Genomic DNA, 19,074 nt, shown 5'->3' with positions numbered 1-19,074 from the left:
CGATTTTCATTAGACGTTATGTCTTCACAGATCGAAACTTCGACGTGCAATTTTGGTATTATACGGAAAAAAATTCTATCTTTCGCAATGCCATCATTTTTCTAAAATATACTATGCCGCACATTCTATACATATGACTCTATCTCGACAATGATTCTAATGGCTAATCTACTCGTGCTTTCAGTAATTTCCCCCGTGGTAGAGTGATGTAGCATCAGATTGATAATATCTATTCATACTCGCGATGGGTTTTTCTCATATAAAATGTAATTTTAAACCATTTAATTCTGCGGTGTACGGTGTGATAACCTTTCGAGTGTTCAGGTGTGTCCAACTAGTTATTGTAACCTAAGTTTGACCTTAAATGCTTCTTTGCAATCCTTTGGCAATGTGCACTCCTCCGTCTACATATGTTTTGGTGGAACTGACCCATTGCTTATTAATAGTAGGGCGATATAGTTTACTATTACACTTAATAAAGTAGACTTTGTAATATTACCGCCAAATACTTAAGATGTAATATTATTTAGTATACAACTATAACATTTTCCATTCACAATATATTTCTATTGATTTTAAAATCTTATGTCGGTGCATATTTATTGATGCCTTGTCTCTTTGAAATACTTTCTTCGGTCAAACATAGTTTCGTGCATGAAAATAAAAACAAAACCACACACTATCATTGATTAACTTGTGTCACTCTAACGCATTTAAATGTACCTTGTCCCTAAGCTATAACACATTTTATATAAAAATATCTCAAAACAAGTCCATAGTGTCTATGCCTGTCTATTTGTATGAGTAAAAAAGCAATAATATAGGCTTGTGTATCTAAGGTGTAAGAAAAACAGAAGGTTCTAGCGCTTGTTAATGTACTTCCTACGTTAAAAAACAAGTGTCATTTTTTATACGGAGGGAGTAATACATATGTGTGATCAATACGTTTTTAAAATAACTTATGCTTTGTCAGAGTTCTTATCCCATCTAAATGAGGGCGAATTAAATTGGATTATCCCGAGAAAAATCGTAGGAGAGTGTCATCTATGTAATCTAACCTCCTATAGCCAAGCAAGGAATTATTTTCGCTGGTCACCGTTTTTATTAAATTCATTCCGTGTATTTTCTTTTCTCTTACAGTATAAAAACGTGCCCAGGAAAAGTCGACACTGCAGACTGCAGTGAGCGAGTCGACGACGTCACTCCACACAAGTCGAACCACAGTATCGCCGGTCCGCCGCGTCCCATCCTCCCGATCGAGCCGATGAGCCGCCTCATTTCCCGGCGGCACCTCGCCGCCGCCGCGGCCCTCCGAAGATCCCCTGCTGCCGCTGCGTTCGCATCCAGGTGACTTACCTCTCACCCCGCTCCTTTTTCATGTGGTGATCCGGTTCCGTGGAAAGCTTATCCTCATCAGTGGCGTTCGCGGGTCTTACTCCGTGGCGTCTCTGGGTGATTTGATGATTCGAATCTGTTATGCGGACGCTCGAATTCGCTTACCCCGTGGTTTCGATTCCAGGGGCGATCTGGGTTTGTAGCTGTCAGGTTTTTTTTTTTGGGGACCTGCGATTGATTTTCTACTGCTCGATTCTGCTCTGGTTGCGGATCATTTGGTTTTATTTGGGTGGTCACTGATAATCTGTACGATGCGCAGGTGGTTGCACACGCCAGCATTTGCGACGGTGTCTCCCGAGGAGATCTCGGGTTCAAGCCCAGCGGAAGTACAGAATTTTGGTAAGACAGCCAGTCATTTGTGTGGATCTGCTTGTGTTTTCGTTTAGCTTGGGTCCGCCTTTGTTGGAGTATGTATGTTTTGAAAATCGTCTATTTACAGGGGGTTATTAATTACTGATTGTGGTAAGTATGATAATGATTTAAAAGCATAGATAGGAATCTACGACGAAGGTGGATGGAAATCATTTTTTACTTGAGAATATAGTTTCCACTTTCCACTATGTGTGATCTGTACTATCAGATGCCAGTCCTATGTAGTTTCTAATAGGAAAAATGCGAAGGTGTGTTTGGTCATTGTCCTGCTTTATTTTAGAGGCTCCTGTTACGATTCCGTGATGCCACAAATTCGTGTAGCGGTTTTTCAGAGCTGTGCCATGTATTTGACTTTTAGCTAGCACGAATATTCAGTATTGTCGAGCTAGTTCTTCTTAAAAGATTGTACCTGAATCAGAGTGGAACATGTTATTTCAACATGGTCGTTGATAAGTTAACTTCAGTGCAAGGTAAATGGATAAAGGCTGCTAACTGGAACTGGATAGTTGATCCTCTGAATGGTGATAAATTTATCAAAGTTGCTGAGATTCAGGGAGCTGAATTGAAGGTATGGATGCTTTGGATTGTTCGCTTCTGATTGTTCACTTCTGATTTCCATGTTACAGTGCTATGAGTGTAATTTAGTTATATCTCTAACTGCTCTATGTGTATATGTTAGTTCTGAAATGTGCTGTGCAAATATGCAATAATTTTTGTGATGCAGCCATTCGTGGAGAGTTTATCTAAATGCCCAAAGCATGGACTTCACAACCCACTTAGAGCTCCAGAGAGGTATTTGACGTTTTCTTGTACTGCATGTGTAATGTGTATAAAACATTTCAAACCAACCAAAGCTGTTTTTTGGCTCTCTGGTAATTTTTACTTGATGATTCAAGGCCAACATAATGGGTTGCTTTAACATATTTTATTTGACTAGTCCAGTTATCTAATTATCTACCTTCCAATCTATCACAAACTACAACTTCCAATGATCTTTCTCACCCTTTACTTGGTCGCTGCAATTTTTACCCCACACGGCTATAGTGCATAAATTATTATGGTATATACTAATTTTCTGTACATTTATCCCTAACACAGCATCTCCTTAAAAGACAAGTGATTCATAGCTATTCTATTCTCCCTACGACCACAGATTATTGATGTCTACACTTCTTAGTCTCTGTGTGCATTATTATTATTTTTACCACAAATACACTTAGCAACTACATGAAAATATAAAATGCGACAATTTACATCTTATTTTCATTTCACATCTAAGTATCTTTTGAAAATACTGTTGGTCAGATATCCAAAGGTTCAACCATGCTTCCTACAGTAACATGTTTTTGTGACTCGAAAGAGTAGGCAGCAAACATGGTATATGAACAAAACTCACATGCCCTATATCAACTTGTTCAAGAACTTCTAAAAGTGTCAATGACTGCTAATATTAGTAACTGTACCTTGATGAATTTTGGAAACCTCCAATATGCAGGTATCTCATGTATGGAGATATATCTGCAAAAGCTGCACGCGTGCTTGGTCAACCTGAGGTATGCCATTTGAAATCAAAATGTTTCAACTACCTTTTATTCGCAACATGTTTGTAAATAATTCTACTTCCTCTGATTCATATTACTTGACGCTAATGTATATGTATCTAGACACATTTTAGTTGTAGATACACCCATTTTAGCATCAAGTAATATGGATCGGAGGGAGTACATGTATATGGACAATTTTCCCTGAGATTTACTACAAATGCAAAAGCATATCAAATTCCAAAGGAAGAGAAAAGAAAGATTACACTCGTTTTTCATCTATTTCCTTACACTGAGAGAATTGCAAAAAAGCACCACATTTGGGGCAAACGTGTCAAACACCTACCATTTCATGTGATTTGTGGCAGGTTTTTTTCTACATGAATGTTAACCTTCCCTCAATTGTGGTGGTTTCTTGCAATTTACTCCCTTACACCTCTCATCATTGTCATTGTTCATTGACAGGTCTTAGATTTTTTTGCTAAGCTCGTACAGAGGGTTGCTCCAAAGAGCTATCAACAAGCTCTTGCAGAAGTTCAAGTTACGCAAAAGTTCTTAGAGAATTTCTGTGGAGATCAGGTACGTTAATCTGCATAGCATTTTCTTCATTAACAGTTGTTCACTAGTATCATGCTACACTTTTATATGAATTCATACATTGTTGCCAAGGAGCTTACACATGCTTCAGTCTGCAGTTTGAAAGAACCCCTGGTTATAATTTTTTTCCCATCTCTCGTATAACAGGTACGTTTTCTGGCTCGGTCGTTTGCTGTGCCTGGCAACCATCTTGGACAAATGAGTAATGGCTATCGTTGGCCGTATGGTCCGGTAAGTACTCAGAATTTCTTTGGTAGATCAGTTGTAATTTATATTTGTTGATTTTTTGGGTCTTTACACTACATGCTAGCCTATCTTACGCTACATTGTAACTGAAGGGCTGGTAATGTCATTTACATGCTACTAGACACATGGAATTAATGGTGTGCAAAATGTCAGTTGCATCTGCTACAACAGGCAAAATAATTGCTTAGCATAACCTCCTAGTGCGTTTTCTCTTTATAGACATGTTATTTGATGAATAGACCGAAATTGTGAAGCTGGTAGATGAGAGACATCAAGTTCAAATCCTGAACATAATTATTTGTCAATAGTAGACTCAATCCCACTTTCATGTCTGGTTGGCTTCATACTTTCAGTCAAACTGTTTAGCTTCCCTTCGATTATTTTGAGTTTTGAGATTGAACACAAATAAGCTTTAATGGTTTAATTAATTTGGAGTTACTTCATGCTGTAGAAATTTTGATGTATGACAGTATAGGTAACATGAATAACTTTTTGAAACAAGCATAACAAGTGCAATCGTTTTGTGGAGGATCAAGTTGATCTAATCCTGGCAAATATGTTTTTCGATTTGACTGTTGCAGTGTTGCCATAACTCATTCCTGAGTGATGCCTGGTTTTGTATATCCATTTGATCATTCACATGCAAACTGCCACATATTAGCTCTAAATATTTAACTTGGTGTCGAGCTGTTCCAAGTTCAGCACTATCAATTTTTTTACTCACCTATGTCATGTTAGCTCTAATATATCTCAAACTTTGAACAGGTTGCCATAATCACTCCATTCAACTTCCCATTAGAGATTCCTTTGCTGCAACTAATGGGTGCACTCTATATGGGGAATAAACCAGTCCTCAAAGTTGACAGCAAAGTTAGCATTGTGATGGAACAAATGATCAGGTTGCTTCATGACTGTGGGTTGCCTGCAGAAGATGTGGACTTCATAAATTCTGATGGTATCACAATGAACAAGCTGCTGTTGGAGGTTTGAATTCTATCTGATCACTTATTGGAAGAATGAGTGATGTAGCAAGATGATATAATAACTAGTTAATCGATCTGTGACAAGCAAATTCCCCTTTTATCTATATACATGTAACATCATGTTCATCATTTTAGTGACGAACAACATTATGGCCACATTCTTTTAGTCTGCAGTAATTGGTGCATCATTTTCAGCAGTAGAGTTTTTATGGAGTTCAATACATAGTAACAAAATGCATCGGTTAGTTCTGTATTCTGAGACATAACTGGCTATTAATCATGTGGGCTAGCAGCCTAGCACTATTGTTTTACATGCGGCACATCTTTTATGGTTGTATTTTCTTTTTCACACAATCTCTTGTAGGCAAATCCAAAAATGACCCTTTTCACTGGGAGCTCACGTGTAGCAGAGAAATTGGCTGCTGATTTGCAAGGCCGAATCAAGTTGGAAGATGCTGGTTTTGATTGGAAGATTCTTGGTCCAGATGTTCAAGAGGTCTGAAGTCGCTTCTGTTCCATCTTTGACGCTGTATATTCATAATTCTGTATCGTGAATTTACCAAGCCGTTGTTGAATTAAATTGCTTTTGTGACATGATGCCCAAACAGGTTGATTATATTTCATGGGTTTGCGATCAGGATGCGTATGCTTGTAGTGGTCAGAAGTGCTCTGCTCAGTCTATGCTATTCATGCACAAGGTAAATACTAAATAATGAAATCACAATTGTGAAAGTTTCTTTTGGTGTGTTTATCCATTACTTACGGGCCCATGTGCTGATATCTTTAGTACCTGTAAGTTGATGAATACTAGGTTTAAGTCCAACTACATGTTATCATATTCATCTTTGCTGTTTGAATACGTTAGGCAAGATGCTTAAGACAAAGAAAAAAAATATGAATTTTTCTTTATGAACTTTTACTTGTGCTTCCTTGTCAATAGATTGCAATAATAACGGTGTGCAAAAATATGAATTGTTCTTTATTGATACACAAGGTAAAGACTAAATAATGAAACCACAATTGCCAATTTTTTTGGTGGGTTATCCATCACTTATAAACCCATGTGCTGATATCTTTAGTACATGTAGGTTGATGAATGCTAGGTTGAAGTCCAGTTATCTCTTATCATAATCATTTCTGTTGTTTGGATACATTATTCAAGAAGCTGAACAACAACAACAACAACAACAACAACAACATCAAAGCCTTTTGCCCAAGCAAGTTGGGGTAGGCTAGATGCCTAGATATGAAACCCAAAGGAAACAAAAGGAAAGCAAAACAAAAAAGGAGAGAGAAAAAATATAAAAAAACTAAGATTCTGGCACATGGATCACTATTTGGATACATTATGCAAGATGCTGAAGACAAAGAAAAAAAAATACGAATGGTTATGTATGAATTTTTTGAGTTCATTAGAAGCTTGTGCTGCAATAACTGTGTTCATCTTTTCTTCTAGTTTGTTTGATAGTTTTCTTCTAATTGCAGAATTGGTCAGCTAGTGGGCTACTTGAGAAAATGAAGGGACTTTCTGAAAGAAGGAAACTTGAAGATTTGACAATTGGCCCAGTCCTTACCGTGAGTGATCATCTTTAATGCTTAATCAGTTATCACGTAATATTTGTTAGCAGATTTTTTGTCATGCTGCTGTTTTTGGTAACATTGTTCAAAACCTGAGCTGAGCTATAAAGAGCCAGCTAACAGTAATTGTCTCCTCATACTTTGGTAGCTGTGATAACCCAAACATCAGGTAGTGTGTCAAGAAGAAAACTGAATTTACATAAAATAAGATGAGAACAGAAATGAACTTGTCGTATAATACGTATGGAGAAAAGAACATGTACTCATTTAACACCAAATTATTTGTTTTAAACTATTGGTGTCGTTGCCCAACTGGATGACAGTATATGAAGTTTCAGGCGGGAATGCAGGTCGATCAGTACATTTAACGATGTATTCTAACTTAATTGGATGTTCCCTTTGTATACAAGTCGAAGCATATGAACTAGAATGGGCCGATGGATCAGCCTGATGCCTTGACCCATGCCACTTGCTTCCTAGTTTATCGTTTGGTTTCAAGTTTCAGTATAGATTGAATTGTAACCCTTTTCTGCTCATTCAGGTTACAACAGCAAGTATGAAAGAACACACGAGCAACCTTCTCAAAATACCAGGATCGAAGGTTCTGTTTGGTGGCGAACCTTTGGAGAATCACTCCATCCCAGAAGTATATGGCGCCTTCAAGCCGACTGCTGTGTTTGTTCCTCTGGTAGAAATCCTTAAAAGTGATAACTTTGAGCTTGTGACAAAGGAGATATTTGGGCCGTTCCAGGTAATACATTTTCAGATGCTGACTCTTATTTATGTCATGGTAAAATATGATTTTTACTGCAACTGGTTTTCTTACACTGCTAGTGTTTTAACCTACTGATCTCGTCCATAAGTCTGTATCGGATGTGCCCATGTTGAAGTGCTTATTTATGGCATGGCTGAAGGTTTTTTTTCCTTGGTTATGGAATGTAATAACATTATTTGTAACTCTTCTTAGCTCCATCCTATACTTCAGGCCATTGCAAACTAAAACTAATCTTACCCTTATTGACATGACATAGCGACATCTGCGTACATAGAAGGTAGCTAGGTTTTTCAATGCTATTCTACCATACTACTGCCATTACTTTGTTTTATGTTATATTTCTTTGTCATTTTTGTTAATTAGCACATTAATTGCATACTCTGAGTTTCATAATTTCAGGTGGTCACAGAATACTCGGACGATCAACTTGAGTTGGTATTAGAAGCCTTGGAAAGGATGAATGCGCATCTAACAGCTGCAGTCGTTTCAAATGACCCGTTGTTCCTACAGGCAAGTTCGTTCATCTGTGTTGAGCGTGTTGACATTTATATTCATTTACTTGCTTGGTTGTTAGGAAAGGCCCCATTCCCAGTACCAGACCAGTCTGATGAAGTTGTCATTTCTTAAGTCAGCTTCTAGCATTTTTTGTGTGTGTTATTAGCTAGTTGTTTCCATCGGTAATAAAACATCTAGATGGCCTCAGCTTGGTGAATGATTCGCTGTCCTCATCTCTGTTTTCAGGAGGTGCTTGGCAGATCAGTTAACGGGACAACTTACGCTGGAATTCGAGCAAGGACCACTGGCGCTCCGCAGAACCACTGGTGAGCCAAGACCCGTTGCCAGTGATCATCGGTATATGTTACTGAATAATCTAACACTTCTCCTATGTTGCAATTCAGGTTTGGTCCTGCTGGTGACCCAAGAGGCGCAGGGATCGGAACTCCAGAAGCCATTAAGCTCGTCTGGTCCTGCCACAGGGAGATCATATATGACATTGGGCCCTTACCTAAGAAGTGGGCGCTTCCTTCCGCTACCTGATATGCCTAGGTTAGCTAGCTAGAAGAAGACGACCTTCCATCAGGAATAAATTGGGGGAGAGAAAGCGATATGAATCGGATTTAGTTGTGAACTGATAGCGAGTCGTGTTTGAATAATTGAAGAAGCCTCATCCAGGCAATTGGGCGTTCTCTCGACCCCCAGAAGAACACAATAATAAAAGGGCAATGTTAGGATTGATTGGAATGCTGCAATGGTTGTAATGTGCTTTGGAAATACGACAGTACACTCAATTCTTTCTGTATGTATGCAAGAACACTGAGTTGATGCCAGATCTGTGGTCTAGACGTATACTACACCCCGTGAAGAAAAGAATTCACAAATCAAAATCATGTCTAGTTTTCTTTATATATGTTTTCTTTTTGTTGGTATATGTCTTCGAGTCCGAGTGTCATTGCCCAAGCAACTAAAGCGACTACTGAGTACAACACCTAATGCGTCCCTGGCTAAACAAACGGTACTTATCAAAGATAGACGACGAATCCGTTAAGGCCTTGTTTGGTGGAGGTGTATTGAGGTGGTTTACTGAGTATTATACCGGCCTAGCCTAATTGAAAGCACTAGAAAACAGATTTAGTATGTTTGGCACGCGAGTATCAGATGTGCTCAGCCCGGCAATTCCCCCAGAAAACACGTCTGGATACGTCGGGTAGAAGTGGAATCAAAACGCGTCTCTTCCCTCGCGTTTTTTATCGGTGCTCGAGGAGGCTGCTAAGCGCTAATCAGCTGATTATATGCTGCTTTTCTGTCCACCCAGTCTAGCATGGATCTGGGCCGAGGGATTTGACCCCGATGGAAACTAAAAAGGCCTTAGGCCTCGCGCGGATGGTTGCACGCGTCTCATATAGAAATTGACTCTGCTCTTCTCAGGTTGCCACAAATCAGACGCAAATACTCGCGTCGAAACCCGTTCTATGAAATGTTTTCACCAAATCCCTTCGAGATTACACTCAGAAAAACGCTTCAAAACGCTCTTGCCAAACAAGGCCTAAGGATTGTTCTCCAAGGAACTCCGAGTCAAAACCCAAGACGGAAAGCGGTCTCCTCTGCTTGGAGCCCAAGCCGGTTTACAAAAGGCACCACGCGACCGGGGAGAGGATCAGAGAGTTTCAGAACATCGAATCGCGATCAGTAACCAACAATGGCGATGCTCCTCCGATCAGCCGCCGGCGCGCTCCTCCTGCGAACGTCGGCATCGGCCGTGGCCCCCATCGCCGCCGTGGCCATAGTGGCCTCCCGCCGCCTCTTCAGCCACACCACAGCCAGGTCCAGGTCCACGGCCGGGTCCACCGCCGGGGCCGACGACGGGCAACGGGCGTGCCCCGTGGAGAAGCGCATCGAGGAGACCAAGGAGGAGCTGCTCCGGCTGTACCTGAGCAAGGCACCGCTGCCCGCGGCGGCGGAGGTGGCCACCGACCTCACCGGCGTGCTCCGGCGGTTCCAGGAGGCCAAGGCGCGGCAGCACGATCCGGAGTCGTTCGTCGGCGGGGAGCCGTTCGTCGGGGAGTCGTTTGAGGGGGAGCTGTTCGACACGGAGGCGTACGAGGCGGACGCGTCCGTGGCGGGCTACTCCTTCTCCGGCGGCACCTACACGGGCGGCTACCACTCCGGGGACATGTTCAGGGAGGATTCGCACCCTGCTGACTCGGGGGACTCGTGGCGGTGACTGACCGACATGGCCGGCGATGTGTATGTGAGTCGTAGCCTGGGGACTTTGGTCGCGTCGCGATGAGGTCGTTGCTCTCCGTTGTACGGTCGATGGTTTTCTTTTGTAAGGTTGACTTAACTCCTGGCTGTTTATACGTTGCATCAGTTTTGCATTATTGACTTGTGATATGTAGTACTCTCAAAAGTCTCAATGGACCCTTTCTTAGCGGTGCACAATTCTAGACTTTACTCATACTGATGATTGTGTTCATAATCTTGATGATCGTTGGCACTTAGCAGTGCTTGTAACTGTATATAGGAGGATTTTTGGCTTTTTCATCATCAATTTTTCCATGTAGATTTTGTTGTGTGTGCACACGCTCTTCTTTGGTCAACCCCACCAATGATGATTACACACTTCAAAGTCATTATGATCTTGTGACAGGAAGGGCGTTAGACTACTCATGGTAGTACTCCCTCCGTTCCGTTATTCTGGGTTCCTTGTGAAAAACTATTTGTTCCAAAACTCCTAAGGAATAAGGCATGCTTTCATTAAACGAAGAAAGAGATGGTTGTGGTAACTAGCTATGTTACCATAACATTCCACTTTTCAAGATTGAGTCTACAAGCTAATTAATACACTCATGTATGATACTCCCTCCATCACAGTTTACACGGCGTCCTTTAGTTTTCATGCATTTTCAGTAGCATTGATTAGCCATTTAATAGGGATATCTTGGCCCGCAATCTCATCTCCTTCCTTTTCCTTTGGGCTGTGTAAATGTTGGAAAAAATATGCATGCAAGTGTGAACACAATTGCTCCTCCAATGCATGACCGGAAACGGCTCCCAAAGCGGTTGATTACATGCAATTAGACGTTATGGAATCAATGGGCCAAACAAACGATGCGACTTCTGCGTCCAGCTGAAACGAAATTACAGCCAATCACGGTATGCCTAGGTCCCAGAGAATCCTCAAGCGCGCCGTGTAAACTGTGATGGAGGGAGTACTACATCTAAGTTAGTATGCAATAGTTGAATGCTCGTGCGTTGCTACGGCTTCTACTATTTTTCACAATTGTTAATCTAGTAAATATAAAAAATCCTTGTATCAAAAACACATTCATTAGATATTCTAAAAAATCATAAAATTCTACCCATTTGAAGTATAATTTGGCTACCGTTATAACTGACATTTTTTAATATAAAATAAACATTTGATTAATTATTTTATATTAAAAATTCTACTCCTCGATGCTCCTTAGATTCTATCGTACAATGTTGGATAAGTAAATATAGTAAAAAAAATATATTCCTATTGCTCCTTAGATACCTTTAAAGGGAAACATATAATGTAACAACGGTTGGATAAGTCAATATCTTTACAATTTTCCTAAAGAGATTTTATAATCTATCTGAGGCCAACTATCGGACAACATTGTCACCAACTGGTTATGTAGTGCACATTAGTCTCTACCATCTAGAGGATCTCATCGCATGCCACTATGCTGATGAAGTTGAAGCAGTCATTGTTCATAGGTCGGTCCATCTTGAGTATGTTCACGATTTTCTTAAGACTCAAGTCTAGTGGATAAGGCTTGAAGCTTCACACCCATTTCTTCTTGTGAGGAAAATGTTAAGTTATATTGCTCTGTGTGTGGAAAATGTTACGAAATAATGACTTATTGATAATAAGTCCTGTGTATGCTCTCTGTAAAGAGCAATTCCAAAAAAAAAAAATATTATCCCAAAACATTGTATAAAATGTAAACACTTCCCATAATTACAATCCCTATTCAGAAGTTTAACATGGTATGGAAAACTATACACAAAACTAACTTCTATGTAACAAACACGACTATCGTACTTTTTCAGAAATAAGATTTCAAGGGATTGAGCACCAATACAAAAAAAATTGTGGAAACTTTGATGATATCTTTTATCTAGTTCCAATACGACTTTAATTAAAGTTTAAGAACAATATTCACATACATAGTGGAACTTTTGGGCTTTAATTAGGGAGATTATTTGTTTACCTCGCTCCCTTTTCTTTGTTCTTGGCCTTCGTTCTACCAATATGGCCCTGTCGTAAACAAATGCTGCTTACAAGAGGCATACAAAATACCACAAAAAAAGTTCATCTCAGTTTGGTTCCGCCTACAACTGAATTAGAAAATGGCAAACCAATATAGCTCCTTCACGATGCTAAGAACTTATGAAATCTAGCACATAGTATGCAAGAAACAGAAACAATTCATAGTTGCTAGATGATCTAGAGGGTTTAGGACAAGCAAAAAAAGGCTTCATCGCTAAAATTTACGAAGGAGAAATGCAGATCCTTTCCCATTATTCTCGTCAAATCCAGCAATAATTTGTAACAAACCATATCACCCCTCAAAAATTCAGAGATCTCTTAGAAGTCGTTTGGAAGCCAGGTTTTCATTTTATTTGTAGCATTTTGAAATGAATCATTTCATTTACATTGTAATTTCAGAAATGGACACTTGTTTGGTTGCCACAGGAATTGTAAATGACAGCAGAATTCAATATTGAATTTATTTGGTTGCCACAGGAATTGTGAATGACAGGTTTCAGCTCGGAATTGTGATTACACATGGCATTATTTTGCTGGATTTCTTAAATGAAATGATGGCCAAATTCTGTGGCAACCAAACAGCCCACCTATGGAATTTTAAAATGAATTCCAGAATTCCAGGCTCAAATGATGGATACCAAACGACCTCTAAAGGTAAACTGACGGTCTTCAGCTTCAGGGCCACTTGTGCTTAGCCTAACATAGAGCGCAATAACGTCTAAGAACCAGAAAAATAAGATCAAGAAATTTCTTTTTGTATGTTGACATTACCTTTTTTTTTTGTAGGATTGTACATAATTGATGAACCCAATATGTTTATTTGTAGTATGACGTCATATTAACCATACTCGGTTGCCAATTCAACAATCATCTTATGGATGATACAACAAATTTTATAAAGAAAAACAAGCAAAAGGATTAACTACCAGTTCTCACACAATCAATTTCACGTTAAGATCGAGAGATTTATCCAATCAGTATTTCACTTGCAAATAATTCAAGTTAAAAATATTTAAAATACTATTTTAAGGAAAGTGACATACTAATCATCTTACAAATTTAGTAGTAGATCAACCATTAAGCTGCTGCTGTGTCGTCCTAAGTTGGTGTTGTGTTGGCGTCTCTTCTCCGTCGTGCTGCTGGTGTCAATCCTTGTCGCCGCTGTAGGATCCAGATGAGGTTGGGTTGAATCATGGATCTCACACCATGGCCCTGCCTCGTCTGCAGTAATTAATAGAAGTGACATGTGTTAGACATGAGTACACGACCCAAACTTCATCAGCTTAGTTAGGTGCATTAACGGTGTTAATATGACACCTAGCTTTCCTGTATCAAAATACATAATTCTAACACAGTGTGTGCAGTATACATCAGAACATTGAACATATTATCCTAAAAAAGGTTATTTTGAAAAGAAAATATGTAGTAGTTATTCATGTACCCATTCGCGGGCATGAAAAAGAACACTGGCACATGTTTTCCTGCCAAAGATCCAATAACTTACCATGAAAGAAATACTTATGTGGCCTAATAATATACTCTTGATCAATCAACGGCAATGATTAAATTCTTCTTACCTTCTGAGAGGTATGTTGGAGCATGTTAAAGGGGCTCCAACATGTTTCCTGGAAGTTCAAATGCTAGAAACCAGAGAGTCATATCATTAGCTTTCATATAATAGTGTCCGTGGGTCCACTCTTGACAGCAAACCAAGAGATTAGAAAATACAACATCTGGTCAACGACTGAGCTTATCACTCGTAAAAGTAACAGTGAAATTTTTAGCAAAGTATACAGTATGTAGTTTATCATCTAGGTTGGCACCCGTGCCAACTTAAAAAAAATGTGGTGCACAAAAAATCTTACTCTTGTAATATGAGAGAAAAGAGAGAGGCAAAATCCTTAGGAGAAAAGAAACGGAAAATGCAGTAATCAAGCACTTGTAAATCTTCACTTTTTTCATCCTGATCTTCTCCATGGATGCATGTCACATGCTGGATTTTCATCAAAGCACTTAGGAAGCACAAAACATCCTAAGAAAGAGGAAGATGAGTGGGATAGGAATAGCGCGCGTAGAACAACACCCGTGGTAGAAAGAGCAAGAGACACAATTCTATGGCCAACTTTGGGAAGGAGGTGCTCGTGGCTCCGTGGAGGATGAAGGTGTGAGCGGTGAGCCATATGCTGAGCGGGTCGTACACAGAGGGATGGCTCCGAGCAGGGCTGCCTCCAATGGTGCTTTCTGATTTGGCTGTGATCCTCGTTGATGTGGCATGTGGGTTACACCTCGGCATGGTCGTGCATGAAAACTCAGCGGGCGAGGCAAGAATGACGGGCGCCACAACGGTGGTCGAGGACATCGATCGGTGTGCAATTGAGAATTTGAGATACGTTCTGTCACCGTATCCGAATGGTTTAGGCAGGTGAGATTTGATATGATAAGAGTGCTAAGCCTAAAATAGAGATTTAGGCAAAAATTGATGATAATTAGAGATTTTTTGGTAAGTAATCTGATTTAATAAGAATAGAAGGAAGGAGCCAGAATCATAATCCCTTGATTCCTATATACTACCTTGATTGATTGATGAGGAAATAGGCTGGACGTCGGAGATTTTAATTTCTACCATGTCCTAGCATGATTGATTGATACCGTGATATTTCTTACTCCCTCCGTTCCTTTGTATAGTGCCTATTGTATTTTGGCACAGAAATTAGCGCAAGCCATTTTTTGACACAAAACCCCCTAGCGATCTTAGAGACATAATAGGAAACTGAAATCAGATCTCAGAAAATAATCATGTTTCCATAACCGATCGCGTCATGTACTCCCTCTCTCCCGCTATTCTTTCCATAATCAGATTGGTTTCCACATTTTCTGGACGGGAATAGATTGGTTTCCACATTTTCTGGACAGGAATAGATTGGTTTCCAAATTTTCTGGACGGGAATAGATTCATTTCCAGATTTTCTGAACGGGAACAGATCGGTGGAAGGGGTTCTTTGCAAAAAAACATAGCTTTACTCTTATATTCTGAAACAAAAGTGAAAAAACAATAGGCATTATAGAAAGGAACGGAGGGAGTATTTAATATATGTCACAAAGAGACGAAGAGGCGATTTGAGATGAAATTAGATCGGACGAAGCGGTGACCATAAGATTAAATTGGATCGGACGAAGCAGAGATAGTAACATTGATTGGATGGATAGGATGGTCTCAATCTCCTTCACCAAACGCGTTGTATGACCTACAACCAACTCACAAAGAGATGAAGAGGCGATTTGAGATGAAATTAGATCGGACGAAGCGGTGACCATAATATCAAATTGGATCGGACGAAGCAGAGATAATAACATTGATTGGACGGATAGGATGGTCTCAATCTCCTTCACCAAACGCGCTGTATGACCTACGACCAACTCCTATATAATATTAAAGATTATGAAGGTAGTAATATAGAGTAGTGTCATATGCATGACACTACTATATGTTACTCCCCACTATGACTAGTCTTAGTAAGCTCGCTGATGTGCATTTTGAGGTGCCTTGTCATGCTTTATTAAATGTCTATATAACAACCGACTGATTTTTAATTGGGGAGCAGTCATACTATCTGTTCACCACACGTGTGACACATGTCTGACACCACGTTCTGTCCGCACCATTCACCCGGATCCATATTCGGATCCACCTGCCCCTTTTCTCTCCTTGTTTTTTCCTTTAATTTATTTCCGCCTTCCAGAAACAAACCAACCAGCTAAAAAATGGAATTCCCTTGATCTACGGAGAAAATGATCACCTTCATGCTAGGCAAGACATCACAACGCCCAAATCCCAAGAACCAAAAACAAAAAAGGAAAAAAAAAAGTGAAAAGAGAGGATATAAGATGCTTCAAGAACAACATAGGTTGTCGATGGAGGAAGATGAGGAATCAAAAAGGTAATTCTAGCGGAAGCAACAAGCTCGAGAAAGAATCCGTATATGGGAACATGTGAAATCTAGTCTCTTTTCTACTTCCTCCCGTTGTCCCTGTAAGAGCACAAAGGTGAAACTTCTTGTCCCTAGAAGAACACCAAAGGGATTGCCATGTTGTGGTCATGGTTTCGCGAGTCGACTTGTATGTCTGATAGTATGGTGGTGATGACTCATACACATGTGATATTCTCATCTTAATCATTTAATTGTGCATCATTACTCACTACTAGTAAATGGAATTCGTGAATGTTGGAGGGGGGCCACGGCCCTCCTTGGCTCTAGGGTAGCACCACCACTGCATTGATATATTAACACAACACCATCACGTTCATCTATGACATTAGCATGTGTGTTACACTATATCTGTACTGTTGGATTCAGCAGTGTAATCAAAGATTGATTAGAGTATATTGTCTAGCTCCTAATTTCTATGGTCAACTTGTGATGCATCTCACAATGCGTTCGGAGGCTAGGAGGTAAGGACATATATATACTCGTTTCCTGAAAGTTCAGATTTGTATCCAAATTTGAATTTGGTTACACTCCTAGTTAGACTAACCAACCACGATCATAAGAAACTAGCTTACGAGTGAAATTCTGCTTCCATCCTTACACACATACGCGAGCTTATGTGCACTGTTTAAACAAACTTATCTCTTTGTTAAACATGTGTACTTTATTAATCTACAATGTAGACAGTCCATGATATTGCCCACTGCAAACCATGCACGGGCAAAACAATTCCAACAAATAAAATTACTGTTATTTCCAGTGCAATTGTTTCCAACAACCTTGCATAAAATTCCTAAAGCATAGGAGATCAATATGCCAAGATTAGGTACTTTTCACATTGCAAACTGAACATATATACATAAATATTCATATAATAAAGTTTTTTTTTTGGAAGAGACCAAAATTTTCTAGATCTCCCACTTGTCTGGAAATATTTATTTAAAATTCCTAAGACCAATGTTACTGATAGGTGTTTGCAGAACAATACTTGACTTAAGGACTTAGTTAGTGGATCTGCTAACATTTTAGTACTTGGTAAACTAAAGCTTTACTATCTTCCACCTGTTAATTACTTTGCAAATATAATGGTATATGGCCTCTATATGTTCGTGCGCCGATGGTGAGGTTCCTTGGAAACTTTCATCGCGGCGTGATTATCACAATATATACAGTTACTAGATCTGCAGCAGTGTCAGCTATCTCAAGAGAAGCTCGAAATTCTCTTAACCAAACGTCGTCCTCCATCGCCTCTGAAGTAGCAACCATGGAAGATAATGCCACGGAACGTTGCTTCTTGCTCTTCCATGAAATTGCACCTCCAACTAACATAAATAGATAACATGATGCCGTTGATTTCCTATCATCAAGGTCCCCTTGCCAATATGAATAGTATAACCTTGCATCTGAAGATTATCACCATTACAACACCGTCAAAAGTCTGTAGTTCCTTTCGCATATGGCAAACCATAACGAATTTACTTTCAATGTTATTCTCCAGGATTATTCTAAAACCTACTTAATATTCCCACAGTATGACAAAGATCGGGTCTAGTGAACAACATGTCATACATAAGAGAACCAACAACTGATGCATAAGGTATGTTTTTCATTTCCTTTTTTTTCTTAGGATTTTTAGGTCATTGTTCCTTTAATCATTGGCACATCTGCATGATTGCAATCTTTCACAGAGAATTGTTTTAATACACTTTTAAGGTATGCTTTGTGTGAAAGCCCTAAAACCTTGTTTTTTCCGATCTCTAAGTATTCCCACCCCTATAACATAAGAGGTTTCCCCCGTATCCTTCGTATCAAAAGTAGAAGACAACCAAGATTTCACTTGCAATAAAGTTCCCATGTGATCAGATGCAGTTTTTTTTTTGCGAATAGGACACTGGCATTAAAAGAAACAGCGAACAATATAAAACACTTCAAGAAAAATGAAAATTACAACGAGATCCTTGAGAAGCCCTTCATCGTCGACCTCCAGAACGTGTCGACGGCGCGTCGCCGCCGCTGCTCCTCCCTGAATCGGCTTGACGTCATTGGTTGCGGACAGGAAGTCGCTGAACGAGTCAAGAAGACCACATCCGTTCCGAAGATGACAACAGGGTAAACTTTCCTCCCACTTTCTTAAAATAAGTACCGTGGTTTAGTGTCAAATAAGATATACCCCTGCCTAGAAGCCTACTTAAGACCATAGATTGACCTCTTCAATTGACATATACGTACTTTATTCTGGTTTGCATTTTCCACAGAACAGTTAAGTTGCGGCATATATATATTTCCTCTTCTAAATATACTTTTATAAAATATATTTACTAATGTTGCTTCATTCGAGAGAAGCGTATGGCAAGTTGCCTGAATAACAGCATGTTTGCACGGACAGCAAAATATGTTCCTATCGCAATCCAACGGTGACTATAACGGTACAAAGCGTATCTGGGTGAAATTATATCACAAAGGTTTCGTGGTGTAGTTGGTTATCACGTCAGTCTAACACACTGAAGGTCTCCGGTTCGAACCCGGGCGAAGCCACAATTTTATTTTTTCCTTCGTTTTTATTTACCTCTCTGCGCAATTTCTTATTCGAAAAGGAGCAAAAGAATACAAACGAAAAAAAACAAAGCTCAGATTAGCTCGTAGCATCTGAAGATCAGACGATGCGTGACGACCCAAGTTGTCACGAGTGCATTTCATCACGACTTTGTGCGTATTTAGGGTGAGACAGGATCGACCTCTCGACCTCAAGAGACCTACGGGCTCAGCTCGATCATGCATCTTTGCCGAAACATGCGTCGGCCGC

The 19,074-nt window shown here is 39.8% G+C and overlaps 2 protein-coding genes and 1 non-coding gene across 3 annotated transcripts; all 3 read left to right on the top strand.

Annotated features, from left to right (window-relative positions):
• The first annotated feature begins 1,161 nt into the window (after positions 1-1,161).
• LOC127325217 (delta-1-pyrroline-5-carboxylate dehydrogenase 12A1, mitochondrial) lies at positions 1,162-8,729 on the top strand. Its single transcript, XM_051352284.2, has 15 exons — positions 1,162-1,347; positions 1,655-1,734; positions 2,232-2,335; positions 2,492-2,559; positions 3,263-3,320; positions 3,774-3,887; positions 4,053-4,136; positions 4,917-5,135; positions 5,499-5,630; positions 5,743-5,832; positions 6,620-6,709; positions 7,254-7,463; positions 7,887-7,997; positions 8,229-8,308; positions 8,387-8,729. Exons 1-15 carry the CDS (start codon positions 1,265-1,267, stop codon positions 8,523-8,525), a joined length of 1,662 nt encoding a protein of 553 aa, XP_051208244.1. The 5' UTR covers positions 1,162-1,264; the 3' UTR covers positions 8,526-8,729.
• A 223-nt stretch (positions 8,730-8,952) lies between these two features.
• LOC139835015 (uncharacterized) lies at positions 8,953-10,366 on the top strand. The gene is made up of 2 exons (XM_071824954.1): positions 8,953-9,034; positions 9,537-10,366. The coding sequence occupies exon 2, from the start codon at positions 9,685-9,687 to the stop codon at positions 10,207-10,209; it is 525 nt and encodes a 174-aa protein (XP_071681055.1). The 5' UTR covers positions 8,953-9,034; positions 9,537-9,684; the 3' UTR covers positions 10,210-10,366.
• Positions 10,367-18,732: 8,366 nt separating this feature from the next.
• TRNAV-AAC (transfer RNA valine (anticodon AAC)) lies at positions 18,733-18,806 on the top strand. Its single transcript has one exon. It is a non-coding gene; the product is annotated as a tRNA-Val (tRNA).
• The last annotated feature ends 268 nt before the right edge of the window (positions 18,807-19,074 follow it).

This window comes from Lolium perenne, chromosome 1 (genome assembly GCF_019359855.2).
Source record: "Lolium perenne isolate Kyuss_39 chromosome 1, Kyuss_2.0, whole genome shotgun sequence".
NCBI classification, from domain to species: domain Eukaryota; kingdom Viridiplantae; phylum Streptophyta; class Magnoliopsida; order Poales; family Poaceae; genus Lolium; species Lolium perenne.
Note: the sequence above shows the minus strand (reverse complement) of the source record. Positions and strands in the feature narration are given on the sequence as shown.